The sequence below is a fragment of the Rhipicephalus microplus genome, chromosome 6, assembly GCF_043290135.1.
Source record: "Rhipicephalus microplus isolate Deutch F79 chromosome 6, USDA_Rmic, whole genome shotgun sequence".
In the NCBI taxonomy this organism is placed as follows: Eukaryota; Metazoa; Arthropoda; class Arachnida; order Ixodida; family Ixodidae; genus Rhipicephalus; species Rhipicephalus microplus.
Genome location: NC_134705.1, coordinates 190,775,167 through 190,797,245, shown reverse-complemented (window position 1 = coordinate 190,797,245; position 22,079 = coordinate 190,775,167). Strand labels below are relative to the sequence as shown.

At 44.9% G+C, this 22,079-nt stretch overlaps 2 protein-coding genes across 5 annotated transcripts in view; both read right to left on the bottom strand.

Moving 5' to 3' along the window:
- Positions 1-3,090: 3,090 nt before the first annotated feature.
- LOC119166950 (uncharacterized) lies at positions 3,091-9,847 on the bottom strand. The gene is made up of 3 exons (XM_037418345.2): positions 8,194-9,847; positions 7,426-7,506; positions 3,091-3,997 (listed from the first exon to the last, which is right to left on the bottom strand). Exons 1-3 carry the CDS (start codon positions 8,476-8,478, stop codon positions 3,827-3,829), a joined length of 537 nt encoding a protein of 178 aa, XP_037274242.1. The 5' UTR covers positions 8,479-9,847; the 3' UTR covers positions 3,091-3,826.
- Positions 8,332-22,079, bottom strand: part of LOC119168232 (uncharacterized) — a 32,211-nt gene continuing 18,463 nt past the window's right edge. For 2 of the 4 annotated variants that reach the window (XM_075867321.1, XM_075867322.1), the window contains 4 exons: positions 20,045-20,334; positions 17,357-17,435; positions 16,146-16,412; positions 13,250-14,433 (listed from right to left, as the gene is read on the bottom strand). In XM_075867321.1, the coding sequence (XP_075723436.1) occupies positions 16,321-16,412; positions 17,357-17,435; positions 20,045-20,334 (461 nt within the window). In that variant the 3' untranslated portion in view covers positions 13,250-14,433; positions 16,146-16,320. Of the gene's footprint in view, positions 8,459-13,249; positions 14,434-16,145; positions 16,413-17,356; positions 17,436-20,044; positions 20,335-22,079 lie in introns of those variants that run through there. The other 2 variants (XM_075867324.1, XM_075867323.1) reach the window with 2 other exon arrangements.

Sequence of the window (22,079 nt, the reverse complement as noted above, 5' to 3'; positions counted from 1 at the left end):
CTTGTGATCACAGCGATTTCATATTTGGCTGCTTTACTGATCTCCGCCGACTTTAGTCGAAAATTTTTTTTTTTGTAATCTTGAATATGTTAATAAAATTCCTCTTGAGAATATAACTGCAATTTTTGTGGATTACATCAGCATTAATTTACTCAAGTAAACTTCACCTATTGTTAATTACACTAGCCTACTGGAATGCTATGGATACGAATCCATAATTGATGTTTTTACAGGGCAAGTTCCCAGTGGCTCTCAGATGCTGATTGATCATGCTTTCTCCAACTCACTAACTTGACCCCAGGCAAAAGTTATCGATATTGACACTACCGATTATTATCCATTGTTTCAATTACAAATCTCATTCTTGTACTCGTGCACATTCCAAATATGTTCTCAACAAAGTGAGATACACGACTGTCATAGTTGATTTAGACCGGACTGAAGTTAAATCTTGTGTACCGGAGCATAGTGGCGAGAGTTCTGTGCCAGCGTGAAAGAAGTTGACGTCCATGTGGCTCAGAGCGCTATTTTTTATCATGTCGTCTATACACATTGCTAAGAAAAAGACCTTTAGTAATCCCATTCACTAGCCTGGGGCTGAACTTCACAATAGAGACTATACTTTCCTTCGATGCTTCGGATCTGGTCTTCAGCCACAACAACATTTTTGATGCAGTTTGAAATCACCTAAATGAAACTAGAAGAATTAAGCTTTCAATTGCATGAGCATTACTCCTGCAGAAACAATTCAACATAAACAGGTGCTTTGTTTATGTTGAATTTCAAGATAATTAAGTTCCTATTCAAGATAATGAATGGATTGTCTGATCTGAACAAGTGACAAACAATTATCGCACTGCTTTCATTCTACCTATGGTATCTTTTTCTTTATTTTTTTTGGGGGGGGGGTATAAAAATTGAATATGCAAAAAATCTGACTGGATTAAGTAATCGATTCTTGGCCAATCCCCCTAAGTGAATATGAGCCATGGCTGTAGATTCATCATCATCATCATGCTTGCCAGGTTTCTACTTGAACCAGCTTGTTGCGGCTGACGCTTCATCAATAATAACAAGTGTTCATACGCAAACTTGCTTGCTGCATTTGATGGAAACGTGCTGTAACGTCCTGGAACTCCGCAGCCGTAAGCTACCATCTGATTCCGGAACGGCGGGGCAGTTTCGGGGGCCCTATATTCGAAACATCCCTATAGAATAGAAGTTACCTTGCACTTTTTACATGCACCCTATCTAGCGTGATACTCTGACAACACACGCATCAGCACGAACGGTGCGAAAAGTCACTTGATCAGAGACTAAGGTGGCGAGGGGAGTAATGGCCTCCTCTCTCGCCACGTTTTCCACTCTCAAGGGTGAAAAAAAAGAGAAAAGTGAGCCCCGCAACTGTCTGAAGCAAGATGCGACACCACAGCAGTAGCTCACAAAGGAATAGGGTGAAAAGGGATTAAAAGGGATAGAGAGACAAGATTGAAGACAGTAAATAGGTCACGAACAGAGTCCGAGGACGGTGCACTGATCGGCGAGAGCCACACAGCCCCAGGAGTTCACAAACGATGCGTGGATCGGCGAGACCTACGCTGGCGCCAGGATAATCGCGAACGACCCCACCGTTCAGCACGGAATCCAACAAGGGAGTCTTAGCCTAAGGTGGTGAGAGTATAAGGGTGCGAATACACTACACAGGCGATGTGTACCTGTCTGTCCATACCTCTTCTGTAGGTGTGTGTACCAAACTCACCCAAAAAAATTTTTGATGAAAAGAGTAAGGTACGATGACGTAACGATATGACATCATCACAACATCGAAGATTGTCAAAACTTCGTGAAATTGTGGATTGTAAATCCACGATTTCACATTATCGCACCAATCCGTTGCATGGTGAAAGTTGGTATATCTTGGAGAAAGTGAAAAAAAACAGATTAAAAGGAAAAAGATTCAAATTAACAGCGAAGCAAGGAGGCAGGGGCTCGGGTGTGTTGAACATTCCCTCCCCACCTGCTCTCACGAAAATTCGAAGCGAAGTCGGTTGATAACGGCGAGGGAAACAGTCTCACTGAGGGCGTTGTCAAAGTGAATGATATATGCGCTGTTTGGTGCGTCGGTTTCGATTTCTCCTGCTCATTGCATAGCTCCGCGGTGATTACCAGTGGCCGATTTTCCAAAATGTCGAAGTGGCTATGGACTATTCAGAGGAAGGGCTTGAATTCGCCCATTAGATTTGACCGGCTATCACCTCTAAAAAGTTAATTGTGTTAATTTCTACAATTACTGCTGCAATTATTGTCTGTATGCATCTGAAGATGCCTCTTGCCACAGGAAAGGCAACGCGGCAAGTAGTATGCAGATACCTCGTTTCTGTGATTTTTAAAGAATAATAGACACACTCCGTAAAACACTGTATATATATATATATATATATATATATATATATGAGAAATATGTTCAATGGCTCTAGTAGGAAACGCAGTCTAAAAAGAAGGCGACAATCGTATAAAACGCAATTTTTGCCGACGTTTCAGCAAGAAGACCTGCCTTCGTCAGAGCAACCATTGTCAGTTTTTTTTACTCGGACTAACCCTAACCCTCCTGTTTCGTACGTTCGTGTTCTTTTTTGACTGCATACATATATATATATATATATATATATATATATTTATTGTAAAAGGGGGTTACTTTGTGACTGCAGGAGTTACTTTGTGACATGCACTCGTGTTTCTGTATTTTAAATATCGCACCACGACCAGGCACTGCCGAAAAGCAATAGGCCACTTGAAAAGCTCAATGAAGTCACTGTCACTGGCCAAAGAACATCATTACTTCCTGCAGAAAATTTTAACTTTCCTGTAGTTAAGGGCCGCATAGTCATGCCATTTTGTTCCAGTTTTTGGAGGCACTGTGCCATACCTTCTTTCTCCATTGCGGAGCTGCTTGGTAGAGCTGATGAGTGCATGAAATTACAGTTACGGAGTGGTATATCTTGCTTTCTTTACTTGCTCACCTCTCGTACTCTTATCTGTCTCTTTCTGGACTACTCCAGAAAGGACTCAACAGTACATCAGTGCACAAAAGCATGTTCACACTTATATTAGCATTTCGCTCAACACATGAACAGACATGCACTTAACATAGGCACACGAGCTATTCAAGCTATAATTGTCTTTAAACAATTAGTTCTCTCGCAGTATAGGTGGCATACACGCCGGTCAGTTGAGAACGGTGCTCTGCCTGGTTCACTTTCAGTGTCCGACGTGGGTCGGTCCTCTCCCTGATTTGGCCCTCTGCCATCGCAACAGCAGCACTTTGCCACCTGGTCTCGTGCCGGCAGCACCCTGACGTTGTGCCAGTCCCTTGCCGGCTCCATGGGCCAGTTGCCCAGCCGGAACGCAGGTTGGCCTCGCTTGTAGCCCGCCGTGACTACTCAATCCACCTCTGTGGACGGTGGAACGAACAGCGGACCTCGCCTGCTTCCTGGGCTAGTCGGCCAGCTGGAACAACGGTTGGCCTCGTTCGTTGGTTGCCCAGCCAGCAGGAACAGCAGCAGGAACAACCACGCATCGTCTGGTTTCAGGGCCAGTCGCTCAGCCAGACTTCTGCTTTGCCACGAACACTGGTTGACCTTAAGCACGACCGTTGAGCGCCACCGAAGGCACGAGTCTCCCTCGCTCTCGAGGCCGCGCTTCACGAGCCTGTTGGTTTCTTTTACGTCAACACATGGCACATACGTGCACTCACAAACTCACTGAGCCACTGCATGACACTTTATCGAGGTGTTGGGGTTTCAGTTCTTGTTCCCTGTGCCACATATCATATCACAGTCTGCTTGTACCGCAGGATTCTACCAAACTCTGTTGCCAGGACAGAATATGTGCAGCACTTTGCACTGTACCCTGGCAAGTCCCACTGGCCTTCTCCGGCGATCTCTACATCATCCTCAGGCAGGTCCCTCATCAGCTGTGCTATCCGCACCCGAAGAAGCTGGACACAGGAGTAAATGCATAGTGTGAAACAATAAAATCAGCAGATACAGTGGATACATACAATAACTGTCGATACATGGGCTGCATGTTATGTTATAGCATGCCTGACAGTTGTATCAGGAGATTTCTCAATTTGTTTTGTTTTTTATTGCCGGTGCCCTAACACACCTTTCATTGCTTCAGTTACTGGGATCTCTTGTCATATTTACCTGCATTGCGCAGGCTTTATTTCTTCCCGCTTTATGGGCCTTGGTTCTAGAAATGCTGTCGATGCTCAATTTTAATTTATTCATTTCAACGTACTGCAGCCTTGAAGGGCTATCGCAGGAGTGGAGCATCTAGGAATTATTGTAATTTTTAATTAAAAGTTAATGTTATGTAGACAAAGCACAAGAGCAAATACAGAGGGCAATTTCAGCCGCTTTGTGCGAATCTTATGGTATATGATAGCTTCCCTTTTAACACCATCATATAAATAAATAAATAAATATATCACAAGGCTGATACAGAATCCATTTCTTTCTAAAGCGCCTTTCCCTCCGAGTTTAAGACATACTGTTCTCCTCTGGCCTGTGAGATATTCAATATGTTATTGGTTGATAACCTGCGTGTGTGTGCAAGTTGCTGAAATTGCACTGTAATTAAATGAAGTTCCGTATCACCACAACTTGTTTCAACGATGAATACATTATTTTTTATTTATTTTTTACTCATTGTTACCTCATCTTCCTGTGACATTGTGAGTTGGCGAGCTAGTCGGTACGTCATTTGGAAACAAACAGCACTAAAACGGGGCTGAGCGTGAAAACAAGACTGTGCTTAAACAGCCTTCCATCCCGTTGTTATTATTGCTGCTGGCTATAAAACAAAGCCAATTTGCTTCAAGACATTGTTTATATGGTCCTAAAGTTAACATAAAATTTATGATTGACATCAAATTGTGTATTATTTATCATTGTGAGTGTTGTTATGCAATGTTATGTGGTTTAAATTTTACCTTTTATAGGAATGTACGTTTTATGGCTGGGAAAAAGTAGTCTCTCTGGTAGTTAAAGAAGGTCCTCTCATGGCATGTCTGTATGTCGAGGGACATCAGTGTCCGCAGAAACGAAGCCACAGTGCAACCTTAGAACAGTATGGCAGCAAGCAGTAGCACATTTTAAGCTGGCTTGTTGCCGACTAATGGCTGGCTCGGCCAGGTCCGAGTGCGATGGGGGCAGCTAGCGGTGACACACAGCGTGAACCTGACCACCTTGAATTCATTCTGTCAATGCTCGTGGCACACTTGACAAGGAGCAAGCAGTTCCCTCAGGTTGCTCGTAAAGACGAGGAACTTGCGCTGCTCACGTGGAGCCTCCTTGCATGCTCACTGTTGAATGAAAGCACCACAGCACACGAGAAGTGCAACACTGTAATCACATGTCGAAATTCCTCCTCACTGATATTGGATTTTCAAGCCGTTGACGTGAGACTTCACACAATGTTAAGCTTTTCATGCCTCAAAAAAGGGGTAGTCCTGCAATACATTCTCTGAATGAGTCACTACTTATGGAGCAACTTTCTATTTGAAAATCGCGATGTGCAGCTCAGCCCCTAGGTTTTACTCACGACGACTGCATGTAGCCACTTGCTAATGCTGCAGTTGAAGGACTTGTGGTAGCTAGTGTCGCTTTCACGTTGGTGCATCCTCCTCATCAACGTTCACGTCTTCATATGGCAGCAAATGCAGGCTTTGACTGGCGAGGATGCTGGAAGTCGGTTTAAAGTTGGGGCGGAGATGGCTCTGTTTGTGTTGATTTGGTGATGTGAAGTTATACGCATAGGTGAGCCTCTACACCTGTACATAAATATGCTTCTACCCAGTTGTAGTGGTCACAATTCTAACAATGTTCTACCTGCCTGGGATTATCACATGTTCTTAATATGTTAGGCAGCATTTGAATTTTCTGGCAGAGTTTAGCAGTATTCAGCAACACAAATGGCTGCTCACCTATATATCCCTTGCTGCCTCCATGCCAAGTGAGCACTGTGTAGCCACAGAGGCCTTCGGACGAGGGCGACAACTGCACTGGCAGCACACGGCGGCCTGCAAATAGGCTGCATTTGATGATGATATGTGGGATTTAACGTCCCAAAACCACCATATCATTATTAGAGACGCCGTAGTGGAGGGCTCCGGAAATTTTGACCCCCTGGGATTCTTTTACATGCGCCCAAATCTGAGCACACGGGCCTACACCATTTCCGTCTCCATCGGAAATGCAGCCGCCGCAGCCGGGATTCGAACCCGCGACCTGCGGGTCAGCAGCCGAGTACCTTAGCCACTAGACCACCACGGTGGGGCGAATAGGGTGCATTTGAATTTATTAAATGAAATGGATTACAAGAACTGTACAGTAATTTCAAGTGTTTGATTGATGAACAATACTTGTTCATTAAAAACTTGAAACGGTGAGGTGGCAAGTGGTGTGGATTACTGTCTGGCACTTTTACAAGGAGAGCTAGCAACAGTCTTGTAATGCTTAGAAATGAAGAAAATTTCAAGCGTATATCTTTTTCTTTGTTACAATCAATGCCCTCTGTGAGGTTGTCATTAGTCCTGGTCTGTGACTCGAAACAAGATACACCAGCTCAATGTGAATTCTCCGAAGCTTGACATTCTGCATTGCCAACCTCGCTTAATCACGCTTTGTGCTCAGCCCGAGTGACTATAACAACCCTGAAATGCAGTTCAGTACACACAAAAGTGCCTTTAGGGTGGAGAAAGGGGACACAGAAAACATTCTGAAAAAAAAAAAAAGCTACACAGCTACACCTTTTGCTAATGTTTGCCGAACATTTCATGACTGGCACTGCACTATAAACATGAAAAATAGGGGGGAAAGAGACAGACGGGTGCCAAACTGTTTATTGCCGAGGCAGGCTGAAAAACGGGTAAACATTCACACATGCACAGTGGCTTGAAATAGTTACCACAGATATGTCATCACATAAGCAATTGATTAAAGGACCACTCAGATTGATAAAGAACAACAGATGTTTCACTGACACAAGCAGACACATCACTTTTAATACAATACGCCTCTAGCAGTTCCCTCGCTGTTTGGTCTCTGCTTTTGCCGATAATCCTAGTTTGCTCGAAACATGGCATACACGAGCCCAACCTGATCTGCTCATGGCAGTTTGGTGCCCGTCTGTCTCCTTCCTTCTTATGTTCCTGGTATAGCGCCAGTTACGAAATCTTCAGCAAACTAAGGCACCAACTCCCCCAAAAGCAAGTTTTTCAAGAGTACATTCTTGCTAATGCTCTTTCTTCCATCCTTTGTCATCATTGATTACGGTAGGGAAGTGCCGATAACATTTCACTTTTTTTTTTCGTTACAGATAAGTGGTGCCGACAATGAATGGCACAAAAGAACGACTTACCGGAGGAAAATCCATGGGAGTGCTACTCGGTGTATCTGATGTTGAAGCACCCGGTGATGACTCAGCATCCTTGGCGTGTGGCTGAAGTAGAGAAATCAAATCTAAACTCAACAATTTCACGAATGCAGAACACCGTCACAGCCCTATTTTAGTAACACGCAACCTGTAGGTTGACACATCCTTGACTGTTGCCTCATGATTGTGAGATGACCGGATGACTGGTAAGATAGCAAGTGTTGAGTGAAATCTGCATTCGACTTTGTCGAAAGTAACAAGTTGGATGCACCATATATAACCACATTCTTTAGGACAGGTGATACCGACCTCTCATGCACTCAACTCGGATATTAAATAGGTGCACTATGTCTGTGTCGATAACATTAACTTAGAATTTGTGCTGCCGTAGCACTTTAAAATTCCATTATAGAAATTATGTAATATGCATGCCACATAGAAAACTCTAGTGTATGTGCTTCATCTGCCATATTTCGCATCCAAATATTTCTCAATCAGGTATGAGCATGACAGGCGAATCGCATCCATCGCGGTTTTTAGTGTGAAATGCATCACTATTCGGTTGAAGAAAGCAACAATCTTCTGATTGTATAAAGTGCACAACTACATCGTGTACGTAGGTACAGTGTCAATTTTTGTGAAAGGAAACACGATAGCGTGTGGCCTGCGCGCTCCAGCGGCTGCAGGGAGCCACCGGAACGCCAAAAAGAACCTTTAAGCAACGCCAAACAGAACCTAACCCATTACACTTACCGGACTGCTCGGGAGAAGCAAGCTCGGTAGCGCATCCCTGTTCAGGTATATGCGCCCGGCTTGGAACCCCATGGCTTGCACTACGCCGGGGTGTTGCATGTAATCCTCGGCAGAAAAATGCCGTCTACACACGAATATCCGTGCCCGCTTCTTTGAAGCTGGCCAACCAATGCGCCGTAACCACGCTTGCCGACGTTCGGGATCCTCAGGCACCCGGTGAATCCGTTCAGTGCTGTCGCTTTGGCAGCCAGGAACATCACATCGACTGCGTTGAGTCGAGGACATCACAAACTCGCAGCGTAACCGCACGACAGTACCTCCAAGCGGCAAATGCTTCCCTTCTTCGAGTATGGGTACAGTGTGCTAGTGTGGGCACAGGCGAGTGCGCACAGCCAAATTGAAAATCTGCTTGCGCCAGTGTTGCCAATTCAGCTATTTTTCGTAGCTAGATTAAGCGAACTTCTAGGCACCAATAGTTGCCAAAAAAAAAAAAAAAATGCCGCCATATCCACGGAGTGAATGATGATGAGTGGGCGAAGCTCCGGAGGTAAACCTGGTAAACCATGAATCCTCCGTACATTTTGCTCACTCGATTTTATTGCAACGCTCCCCCTAGCGTACGTCGCCGCACTATATCGAACGATGACACGCGCCATATGTGGCATCATTCCTATTTAATAACACCTCGCATCTTTCATAATCAACTACACGTACCGCCGTCTAGTTTATAACATCTTGCATCTTTTGGACGGACGGATGGATATGGCTGTACCCTTTAGATCGGGCGGTGGCTAGCGTAATACTTAGAACTGAACGAGAGGTGGCTACATACAGGGGACGCACAGCCCACGCCTTAAGGAGCTTCGCTCCTAAAATTTGTTTTAGCTACAAGTAGCTGTTTGGTCAAAATCTAGCTTCGAATCTGGCCATTCATGCTCAGTCTAGTTGCAGTGAATTGACATGTTTTATTTGCACTGACAGCGTGGCGGTTGCTACGTAGAAACAGAAACTACAAGTACGAAAAAAAAAAGTGCCATTACCTGCATCTTTTTTCAAAGCATTGAACACATTCAAAGCTCCTAACACTAAGAGCTAACGGAACAGGAAGAATATGTTTTGTTTTTTAGCGTGTACATATAGCGTTTTTTTAATGGGGAGAGGCGGGCATTTATTTCATGTGTAATGCACCAAGTTTTGCGTGTCACGTACCGTGACCACAATATCAACACACGGGGCACGTGTTTCATGTTGGTATCGGGGTAATCGTACGCCGCAATGTACTGCTCCAGCAGTTTCGACCACACGCGGTTCTTTGACGACCAGGCATCATTTATCATTTCGTCAAAATGCGAACACCATGGCGGGGATGCAATACGCGCGTCAATTAGCTCAGCTACTGAGCACAGTGCCACCGTGGTACGTGGCTGTGCGTTTATTTCTTCCGCAAATGAGCAGCGTAGCTTTTTTAAATGCGAATGCATTTCTTGGTCGGGCTATGTCAGGCATCCGGCGTTGTCTGCGGCGGTACGTGTCCGCGCGCCGGCAAGTGTTATTTCTCCTCTCTCACTCGCTCTGCCATAGCAACAGCTACGGGCACACGCGCTTACCCTCACCCCTAGAAACAGGAGCATGCGGTGCGCGAGAGTGTAGGGAAGGGTAGGTGTAGTGCTTCGCCGCTCCTTCTTTCGCTGTTCGCTCTCTTCTCCCTGCGCCCTACTCTCCCGTACGCTCGCGCCTCATTAGATGGTGTTAACCTCAATCTCGACCTAGAGTTACTGTATATGCTACCTTTAGGTATATACAGTAACTCTATCCCGACCGTTCGCTGGCTGGGCACCTCTCAAGAACATCTGGAAATGTGTACACGAGACGCTGCTGTGAAATGCCAACACCGAGCTGAGACCGCTGGCGCCCCACTCTCCTTCCGCTCGCTCCTCACTCTTGACCGTGCGCTGGCTGGTCGCCTCTCAAGGCGATGGCAGAAGTCGGTCAGGACGAATGTCTGATGGCAATGGTACCCTCTCTCGGCGGAAGAAATGCATGCACATTTCCTCACGATTCCCTTCAGGGAGGTGGGGGCATTTTCGTTTTGTTATTGCTACCATGGCCACATGTGTTTTACAATAATCATGGAAGGTGGTAAGAAGTTAGCACATAGCGTGAAAGAAGGACAAACCCAGCCTTGAAGGATGTGTACACGACAGAAAAATATTTCCCGAATACACAAGTTGAGACTGGCACAACACGTCCAGAAAGGAAAACAAAGACGCTCATGGGATGCAGTATGCAGATGTTGGAAGTCTACGGCGCTGGCATGCAAAGCAGGAACTGACGCTCCGCGCTACACTAGAAGAAAGGCTAGGCCAGTGAAAACGGCATCAAATGCGGTCAAGAGTTTTTTGAAAATGAAGATGGCCAGCGGTGAAGTTGTCGTTGAACGCTTCAAGCACATAAAGTCAAGGAGAGCGTGGTAGCACAGGAACCCAGTGCTGACCGTCAGAATGGTCAGAAAATGTGGTGGTAGAGAACCCCATTGTCCGGCTTAAGGTGCAAGAGTTGACTAAGTTGCGCGTTACATGGATGAGAAGCTCCCGAAAGGTTGTCCGTAATACATCTGCAGTATGAATCGGACCACTTGCAGGAGCTAAATGATGGCTCGTCGTCCTGAAACAGTTGGCCTATTGAGGCGAGCGTATGAACTGCGTTAGATATGTGGCGGTCGAGCTCTCGCCAACGCCGAGGTGGGTAGTAGGAAGCGGACAGCGAGAAATAGCGTCGGCGTCTTCGTGTTATCTACCAGACTTGTAAACTATGGAGCTGTGGAGATAGGGACGTAACGCAGTTTGGTGGCCTCGTCACACCGATTAGCGGCACTCAGGCGGTCGTAGTCATCGAGCCAGGAGCCAGTCCTCGACGTGTTCTCCACGAAGACCAGCAAAGAGCGGGAGAGAGGGGGCGAAGGGGTGGTGATGGCATCAGCACCGGCAGGCTCGTTCTGCGGCATGCTGCCAAGCAGCGACCTGAACGAAGCTGCATGGGGTAAAGCGGGCTAGGAGAGGATTGTGAATCCACCTCCACCCCACATGACGTCTTGGTTGCGACGGCGTTTATTATAAGCAAGACCTCGGAAAGTGAACGGGCAGAGCATGCACCCACACTACAACAGCCACAGTAAACACACGAAGACGATGATAACAATACACGGGGATGATGAGGACAGAGAGAAACGATGATGGTGATTATGATCATCTCGAGGTGAGGAAGAAGTAAATAACAAATGCCCACAATACATACACATATCCGAAACATGTCGGCGACAGCAAAAATGAGCCAAGTGGGTTCGTACGATTGCTATCGCAATAAAAGAGGATGGCTTTCATTTACGATTCGTCAAACACAGGGGTCGACATGGCACGCTAAGCGGCCCCCAGCTCGACGTCAGAACCCATCCCCTTTCCTTGTCACTTCTTATCTGAGGCAGACTTGACATTTTGGACTTCAAAGGTGGTTTTCACTTATAACACACGTTTCTAAATTGCAACCCTGTGACATATGTACAGAAAATAAAGATGATTTTTATTCTAATTCGATACAGTATTGCAAACGCGCCTTTTTTCTTCCTTGCCGCCAACAGCCCCCCCCCCCCCCCCCAACCGCTCTCGGTTCACCATGTGGTCCCCGCTACTAAAAATATCACTGCGTTACAATCTGGACACAGTTACCTATAGTTAGTGCTTTGTTCGTTAGCAGAACTCTTCAAAACACACGGACATGGCGCCTCCTATTTCTCGACTAAGATCAGGAGGACACACCCTGTAGGCAACATGGTTCGAGTCGTTTTACAAGCAGTGTTGCCAAGTAAATCGGATGGGGCATTATTTACATTAAGTTAGAGGACCATAAAAAAACTACTTCCCTCTTACGGGGATCACATGTACAATCTATACGTAATGTGCGCGATGCCATATACGAAGTCAATTATTCCACCTACACCTCGCAGACATCTATAGAAGTTAGTGATCAGGCATATTTAAACAAAGATCGAACACAAGAAAGTAGTTCACGGTGTTACTAGAGTGTTCATACCCACATATTTGAAATAGTTGTTCCTAGAAAGTGTTTTTTGTAATTACAGATATTGAGCATTTGTATGTGTTGTTCACCAATGCACAAATGTTTATATCAAAATTAAAACAAATATCATCCCCTACACTTTCCTTCATTGGCTTGATTGTCTGCTAATCCTCATTATGTTATTCAATGGTTTATGCTCGACTTCCTAGCACTGAGCGTTTTTCATTTACAACTATACTGTATTACGTTATTAGCTTCACACTATGTCACGAAATCTTGTCTGCCCGTATAACTGCCTGCATATTGTTTTGCATATTTCCCCCCCTCCCTGCAATAATCCCTTCTTAAAGGGCCCCATAACAGGCCCCATAACAAATTGTAGTTAGATAGTGGAATTAGTTGTGTGTCCGATGAAGAGCATCATGCCACAAAAGTTTTTTCAAACGGTTCATCACGAAATGAGAAAACTTTTTTTGAAGCGGCCCGAAAGAAAGATGGGAGGAGGCGAGCTCGAAACCCTTTCCGCTTACCCCACGTAGCCTTGGCAAGCCAAATCTCTTCCCTACCTTTTTCGGCATGTGACCAAGAGGTCATGTGTGCATGACGTGCCCAAACAAGCTCAACCCCAGAGCACGCATGCGGCGCTGTTTTGTTGACCAGCTCATGTTTCAGCAAGCGATGTTGAATGCGCCCACGCCGATCATCAGGCTTGCAACCTATTACTGAGCACGAAAACTGTGACATTTCCCTGGTTCGAGAGTGGTGATGTCACGATCCAATACTCGCAATAACGTTTACTTAGATGTGGTGGAACAAATGAGCATGATGAAGTGCGTGAACGCGTAGGAGCATTATTTTTGCTTCCACAACTGACGTCTCCTTGATGCGCTAACCGCGGAGACACGAACACATGCAAAACGCAGGCACATTAGCCCTGCATCTCGTTGAAATTCACGAGAAAAAAATGAAAAATACACGCACATTCCCTTATTGCATCTCATTATATATCTCAAGTTTTATTAATCTATTCAAGCAAGACATTACGTAAACTACATATGCCAGGTTAAATAATTTTTGACATGTCACGTGACACTGTTGGCAACATCAGAGCACAGTCGTCTACGTAGAGAACTGCCGTGCGTGTAGGGCAATTCACATGTGCACACTATGCCCTCATTCTCCGGTCGCGCGCCCACGAAATGAAGGGGGAGTAGCGTTCATCCTGAAATATCACCTATTTTCGTGGCACCTAGCGTTACAAAGTTTGGCACGTGTGATCGGGAACGGCCCATGTTTTGTGTTAGAACCTCTTTAACCAGGCAAAAATTGAAATTTCGAGCCGCTCGCGCCGTTCTCCATAGTAACGTCCGGCGGTTGTTTTTTCTTTGAATCAAACAGAAACGAACAAGCATCTTTTTATTACATCTCTTCATGCACGGAAGGTTCTTTATTTACTGCAGTTAGTTCGATTACTAGTGGTTAATTGTAGGCGGCAAGTCCGACATTATCGGGATTATATTGTGAATGTCCTACTCGTGGTGCATGTGCTCTCGTGCATTTACATTAATTTCTCGGTAAGTAGGGCTCTGCTGTTCATAATATTGCCATTTTAGATGTTGTCATACATTAAGCTTTCACTTTGACATAAATTGTTATTTGGCTTTAGTGTCCCTTTAATCACCATAAGCAGCAGAATCATCACCAAAGTGAAAAGGTGCGTAGGTTCGCGTGTTGCTCTATGGACGCGTAGTGGGTCCTTCACTGATTTGCAAAAGGAAGGATTATGACGTCGTGGGCACTTAACAACTGTGCTTGCAATAGGCATTTAATAATCGCTGAATTGGTCATTGTAATGTACACAGTCAATGATTTCCCCGCGACAAGGTAGAGGCATGCACTGAGAATTGAAGCAGGCTAGCAGTTCAGAAGACAATGCGCATGAGGCCCGATTACGCTACCGCCATCTACTCCTAAAGGCAAAGCTCAACCGTCCTCTAATTTGATAAATACAGTTGTTTAGAAATAAGAAGTCGTCCCGAATCTGCGGTCCTATACTCTGACATCTCGCGAACCTCCGTGGCAGCATTGAAAACCACGTCCCCAGCCCCGCAATCATGTCAGTATTATGCCTTGTGCTTGGCTCCTTGAGAAGTGGCAGTTCTCCTTCTGCAAACGAAAGAACATAACAAACAGAGCTCCAAAACTAATCGTCGTTACATGCAAGCACGCTGTCAATGTTTGCTTGGTTAACGCTGGGCCACAGGTGTTGAAGCTGCACATTTCTCACTACACTGCTGTAAGAGCGGATGGCTGAAATTAGCCAGTGATATGTATATACATTAGAATGGCAGCTAGTTTAGCTACACTACAACAAACCCGGATATATCGAATTATTAGTTATAACGAAGTAAGTGAATAACTGTCTTGCAATATATATAGCATTTGGAGTATACCTTTATAATAAATTTTCAAATAATGTACAACTTTGTCATAAGGAGGTTTGAGCGTAGTTGGCACGGTTTCATGATAAAAGACGGTAAGTGTGTCTATATGGACACAACAAAAGAGATGAAGTCAACGAAAATGTTGGATACAAAGTGAAAAGGTGCACAGCAGCAGCAAAGAAAGCAGAGGCAAAAACTTATCTGCATTTGGATGAATGGACGGATGGATGCACGGGCCTGTACCCTTTAGATAGGCGACGGGTCATGCCCATTGGCCCTAAGTCATGATAAAGTACTAACTCTATGTAGTGAACACAACCAGGTTTCCCTTTTGCCTTGATTTCAACCACCAATCAGATAACGTCCTTCGAGTTATTCCTGCCTGCTTAAAAGTCTATTTTGTCTTTGACTGTGCCTAAAACTCGATACTTTATAAAATCCAGACCTATTTCCTGGGACTGAAGGGCGAAACGTATAGAAAAAGGTGTCGGGTGTCCCGCCATTTTCTCTTCTCAGCAAGCATCGCACATTGTGTCCCTCCGTTCGCACTTGACTCGCTACGTCCAATTCCACAGTCTCTTGTCCTGTCCTGGAACAACAGCTTGGTGCAATTCCAGCAAATTTCGTGGTTTTGGCGCATCTCAGAACATAAACGGGGAATCGAATCAAATTGGCACAGTTGGCGTAGCTTTTGCACCCCTGCATGATGGCTATAAACTGGCTTAGGACTCGCCTTGACTTCCATTATCGTTAAGTTTGCGATTCAGTGTTTAATGAATTATTGTGTGCGTGTTTTTTTATACAAATTTTAGTAAGTGTTTGATTACAGTTAGCCATGTTGTTTGATAAAGAATGTTTGTCTTGCCACCACGGTCTCCTGTTTCTTTTTCTCAATCTGAATCCTTGGCAAGCACTCTCGACATAATCGTGACAGTCAGCAAGCAAAAAATAGTTTTCCACACTAGCCAACTTGCTGTCATGACTACTACTAGTGTCGCCGACTTAATAATCCCAGGTTTAAGTGGACAAACATTTATATTATCACATTTACTTGAATAAAGGTCCCCTATACTTCCCATGCATGGTGTTTGCGGACTACCAAATTGAAGTGGCACAGTGTCAACGCGAACCGTACGGTAATGATGCTTCTAGTTCATATCAGGTTAGCACGTTATGGGTAAGTTAGGACATTGAGCCACGGCCACACCAGGAACAAAGTCACAATGGGCATAAATTGTAGCTTTTTAAGCTGCTCTTATGCCCAGTTGGTACAGGATTTACACCTTTATCAAGAAAATGATAGTGTGTTGATGTAATGAACATTCGTTCATAGTTTTATTGATAGTCTCGATATTCAATTAATTTGGACAATTTCTCCAGTCCCATGAAATGAAAGTTAATGAGCTTTTATTTTAAATAAATAGAAGATGTCACCTTGAGCTGCTGCTTATGCTTCATTGGCTGAGCAAGCCTCGTCTAGCACAGGCATGGGTGTTAAACCGCGGAATGCAGAAGCCCGGTATCTGTCGGGTGGTCGCCGAGGCGGGCCAACGTAGGTCTACAATGGCAGCCTGCCCTTAAGCGTGTGGGAAGAGGATGCAGCATCGCACTACGTCTGAACCGCGGCTTCCGCAGTGGTGACCAGCATGGTCTGCGTGTTGGCATTAGCTGGAATCTGCAGGCACATGTGCACCTGCGTAGCTGAAACAGTTCAAAAACCACCCCAGTAAGCAAGGCTTCTGAGAGTTATGACGTCCACAAGTTTTACTGAGAAATTGTCTTAGTCTAAACTGAGCCATTGTCACTGTATTAGACCTCCCGCATGTCACATGACCAGAGGGGCGAATGAGTACTGGTATAAATAAGAAGGAAAAAATTTTCTTGGCGAGGCCTGAAGAAACTGCTGGGCTAATACACACGTTAGTAGAGCATGGGTTTCTGGGGAGCACATGACCTCATTGTACCAACAATTGCAACCCAGTTGAAAGTAGAAGACTTGATATGGGCATTTCATTTAGATATTTTCTCAAAATTGAAGGGCCAGTCAACGAGCTTTAACTTTTTTTTTTTACAGCATCCAAACAAGCTTGCTAGTTCGTGCAGAAGTCCGGCGCAATAACTTTTTGCTAATGTCACAGCACTGCATGCTCCGCAGCCACTTCATTAAAAAAAAATACCCTTGCACACCTCTCCTTGCACAATGTGGCAACTTTGTTCACTTCACCAGTGCTCCGTACCCCTCATAGCGCCTTTTTTACCTGCGCCTCTCCCACAAAAGTACCATTTAAATGAAGCCTTGGTAGGTCATTGGAGGCACGCTGATGACATAACTGCTGGCGCCGTGCTTGGTTGTCAAGGTGGGTGCAGTCGCAATAAAGGGCTATGCCATCCCCTCTTCACTGTTGAGAAGAGTGCGGAAACCGAGCAAGAAGACGAAATCAACCGAAGCAGGTTGCTTTACACCCCTGCCACATAGCAACCAACGAGCTCCATTCACCTCCGTTCAGGATTCAACTCCCCAATGAAGCTTCGCAAGAATGGAGTTTGTAGTCGATTTTACCACATGCACGCACATTCTGTCGAGCCAACTTCGTTATAGCTGCGTTGAAAGTACAAGTCATTTCCGAATCGCAAGGGGGACTTACCGACAGAACGGAATAGCTGCTTCGCTTGGGCAGCCGTTGTCTTCAAAACCGGTTGGCACACATGTTTCTTCATGGATTTCTGGATACAGGGCGAATGTCGATAAAGATTTACACACACGACCAGCTCGGGATCTTGTAAACCGCATTCATTCACGCACTATGCTGCGGACAAAGAAGTGCGTTATAGATTGAAGCAAACATTTTTAGGTGGGTGCGACGGAATGAATCCAAGAGAGAACGAAACCGAAGTAAGCATAGAGGCATGTTACCCATAGTTCCTTTTTAATTCTCAGTAGTGGTGAGGTAAAAAAAAGAAAGAGAAAAAAAGTGGACATGAGAAATTCGGTAGCCCCTACCTTATCTGGAAAGCATAGCCAAGAGAAGTTTGGTGTGGGCACAGCTACTTTTATTTACACCCAAACCTCATTATAACAAAGTCGCATCTGCCACGAAAATGCCTCGTTATATCTGAAAATTCATTACAAACATTTACTCACGAAACTACCTATTACAAAGCTATTCTTCACTTACTTTCTTACAAAGAATTATTTGTTACGTACAAATTTGTTGTATTGAGCTTTGTGTGTATTTCTCTCAGAGCACACAATATTCTCTCCCAAACGTTTCCTTCTTCCGTGCTGAGGATCAGACATCCATCCATGTGTTTAGCAGCTCAACACTTCGGTCACTATAAGCAAATACAACAGTCATGCATTCGTATTCAGGCGATAACGAAATGTGGCAGTCTGAAATGACAAATCATCTTGGTCCATATTGCCATATCAAAAAGGGCTGATTACCAACAAGCCCGTGATAGAGAGGGCATAAACGAATTGAAAACGGCATATGAAAATACAAAAGTGACCAACGCACCTTCGAGCACCAAATTCCTTTGCACTCACAAGTGCTATTTTTTTTTTGCGGTCAGATCTAGAATTACAGATTACAAGAAGCATTGTTTATTGTTAGTTTATAAGCGAACGTAAAGATAATCAAATCAAAGGAGTTAACTGAGAGATTTAACTGTAAAGCACCAAATAATGTTGTACAGCTGAAATTCGCATATGTGATCCGAAGTGTGAGACTTCCTAACTTCTCTACGTTTCCACTCGTGCTTCTTCCAAAAGTTTGCAAGCACAGGACCGGCAGTTCACGAACCCATCTCCCCTGGTAACACAATCATTTCATGCAAGTGTTCTGCAACTGCCTATTTACTACCTATTCTGCGGTACGAACAAGTCATGAGATATGTTCTAGAGGGGCTAGTTGGTGAAAAGGCTTTAAAAGGGAGAGCAGCAAATTAAGATAAAAACTTATCTCCTCGCACCACACAATTATTTCATCCAAGTGTTCTGCAACTGTATTTACTACCTATTCTGAGGTGCAAACAATTCATGAGAGATTTTCTAGAGGGGTTAGTTGGTGAAAAGACTCTAAAAGGAGAGCAGCAAATTAAGACGAACACAAGTAACGAAGAATACAAGAAATGCTCCTTCTAACATTGAGTTTGTGTCCCTTACAAACTTGGTGTTTTCCTTAATTTCAGCCATTCAGCGTATGGATGTCAGAACTCGGTGGTGTTTATATAAACGGCTGGGGCATCTCAACTTGGCCGCACCAAAATGAATGAATACAAGTATGAAGCAATGAATACGAGCACGAATACAAGTATATTAGTCTGCATGTAATCCCTGCAAAGGTGGTTTCAATACAGCGAAGGTGTGCTTTGTCAAGAATACACACAACCGGCCGAAATCCAGACGGCCACGAGGCCCACTTCGACATTAAATGAACATTATTCCCTTCACATCGACTCATAATTTTCTATATTTTAAAATATTGTTATACCAGCTCATTTGGTCTAAGGATAGTAAACTTTAAAATGTAACATGTCTTGCAGGTTATCACCTGCATTCTACCGAAATTCAAGGCTACTATTCGAAGTTGTTTCCACTTTGTTTGGACCAAAAAGAATGGCGTTTGCGCATGCCTTGTTTCAAGTCTTAAAAGACATTGTGCAGGTTAGTCGAGTCACGACAAATATACCTATTTTTCTTTAAAGTATGTGGCACACACACACATATATATACTATTTGAATTTAATTCAAATTTATGTGTTCCTATCACTAGTCACTTCAGAACTAAAATGTACTGTTCGCAGAAGCCTACAAAGTAGTGTTTCGAAGAGCCCAAGACAAATTCTTACATTTGCAGTAACAGCATTGGTAGCTGGATTTACGCGTAACACTCCATCCTGTTGCACAGTGGGAAGCAGTGTGAGAAAGGCACGAATGTATTTAAATAATGTACAGCATCTGTCAACTTGTATGCATCTGCATGCCTTTCTACGGATGCAAGACTGAAAAATTTCGGGGGCAGAGGGAGTTTTTATTATAGTGCCTCCCTCTTTTCTGGTTACGCCAACGATGTCAACTGTCAAACAACGCAGCACAGCACAGTTCCAAATAGGCTGTTTTAGGGTTGGTAATGTTAGCGTTGCCAGGGTGCAATACGCTATTTCTGTGTACTCTACTCTAAAACTGCCTACTGTCGTAACGTTATGTGCGCACCCATGAAGTTACCGTACGATTCATCTGCACTGGCGACAAACGCCAACACAAAGCCTTGCAAACCCTGTTCTAAACATTAGAATATGGCGCCTATTATCTGTACAGTCAGTGGACCCACCTTAGGGTCGGGAAGGTGCAAACTTGGCAGTGCCTCGGCATGGAGGGAATATCCAGTAATGGTGACGCCGTATGGCTGCTTGGGCTCAAAATTTAGCCGGTAGTCTTCCAGCGTGAAGTGGCGGCCGCAAACGCGCAGGTCCTGGCGTAGATCGGATGCCGAAAGTCCTATGCGCCGCAGCCACTCCGTCCGCCTTCTGCCCTGCTGTTGAGGCACAGCATGTCGGCGCTTTTCGAGCCGCCAATTGCTGGGTTTGCAGCCAACGACGCTGCAAGGGCGAACCTGTGCACCTAGGGAACAGAGAGCATGAGGTTCGACCAAGCAGCTCACGTAAGCACCGTACACATTGAGGTTTCCAAAAAAATGTAGTGCAAAAGTTATAAACATGCCAATGCAACGGGAGAAATGCATGAGTGGATGATCGAAGCACTTTCATTCAATAAAAATGATGAGTAGTGCCATAAAGTATTTTATTGAATATATTAACAATTTGTACTAGTTAACTAAATTCTACATTTCCTGAATGCACGATACCTCAGATACTATGGATAACCAACAAGCCCACTGCGCAACCTTAGTTTAAGAGAAAGGCTGTCTAAGCTGCTGAAACCATCGGCAACTGTGCTGCGGGGCGACAGTTTGGCGTGGACGAGCGGTGCATTCGCGGCTGGAGGAAGCAGAAAGAAGCTCTCTTCGTATGCAGCGGCCAGCAAAGAAGGTTTCGGGGGCCAAAACATGGAGCCGTTCCCGACGTTCAACAAGAACTGGCGAACTTTGTTCAGGAGCAACGGGCTGCACAGCTCGCTGTCAACAACAAGTTGCTGCAAGCAAAGGCAAAGAAGATTGTGCGAGATGGAGGCATTGAGCAGGTGGTCTTCAAGGCGAACGAGCATTGGTTGTCCCACTTATTATGCCGTGCTGGATTCTCCCTGCGTCGGCGTACGTCGATATCACAGAAGCTGCCAAAAACAACGAAGAGCTGCTTGTGAGCTATTAGAAGCACGCAATTTCCTCACAAAAGCCAGCCTCCTTTCAGGTGGGCCAGATAGGAAATGCCAATCAGGCGCCTGTGTACCACGATATGTCCTCGGCTCTGACAGTTCACGAAAAAGACTACAGGCAAGTTGCCATGCGATCAACTGGTAATGACAAAACGCAGGTGAGTGTAATGCTGGCCTGCATGGCAAATAGGCACAAGGTGCCACCCTACATCGTGTTGAAACAAAAGACGCTGGGGAAGGGGAGAAGTTCCAAAGATATGTTGTCGTCCGCTGCCAGGACAAGAAGTGGATGGACGAATTGCTCGTACTTGACTGGATCAAGTCTGTGCGGCGTCGACGGCCCGAGGCACTGCTAGGGCACCCATCGAGGCTTGTGCACAACGCATTTCGTTGACATCTGACAGACTCTGTGAAGCGATTGCTGTAGGACTCCCGCACCGAGCTCATCGTTATCCGGGGAGGGATGACATCTTAGCTGCAGCCGCTTGATGTGTGCCTCAATAAGCCATTTAAGGACCACATCAAGCACCTGTGCATAGAGTGGATGAGTGGAGAGAGCCGAAAGTGATACCTGCCGGCCAATTGAAACGGACCTCGCCAGTGATGCTGTGCTCGTGGATTGCCGAGGAGTCTCTCATAATCAAATGGTGGTTTTGGGACGTTAAACCCCACATATCAATCAATTATCAATCGTGAATAGCCGAGACTTGGGCCTGCATTCTCGAGGAGCTCGTTTGCCATTGATTATACAAGTGCTCTATCTCGAATTCCCTCGATGGCACTGACGACAAGGCACTGTGAAAGGACACACCCAACAAGGGAGCTTCGAATGAAAGCTCGTTAGATGACGAGGAGTAATTGAGTGTAAATAAATGTACTTTTCTGTTTTCCTCAACTCATATTAGGGTTAAAACATGTTTTCTCGCATTTTCTATGCACGAAACGCACCTCGAACTATATGCAGGTGCAACCTATATGTGGGTTTTTAAGGTACTCTACTTTATACTAAACAATTTTTTTTTTATTACCCTACA

What these genes read in the sequence shown, in the direction of transcription:
- LOC119166950 (XM_037418345.2), bottom strand. Translation starts at nt 8,478, where the DNA reads ATGTCCTCGACTCAACGCAGTCGATGTGATGTTCCTGGCTGCCAAAGC. An exon ending in TGCTTCTCCCGAGCAGTCCG is followed by an intron (nt 7,507 to 8,193) that starts GTAAGTGTAATG and finishes TCTCTACTTCAG; the next exon opens with CCACACGCCAAGGATGCTGA. An exon ending in CTCCCATGGATTTTCCTCCG is followed by an intron (nt 3,998 to 7,425) that starts GTAAGTCGTTCT and finishes TCCTGTGTCCAG; the next exon opens with CTTCTTCGGGTGCGGATAGC.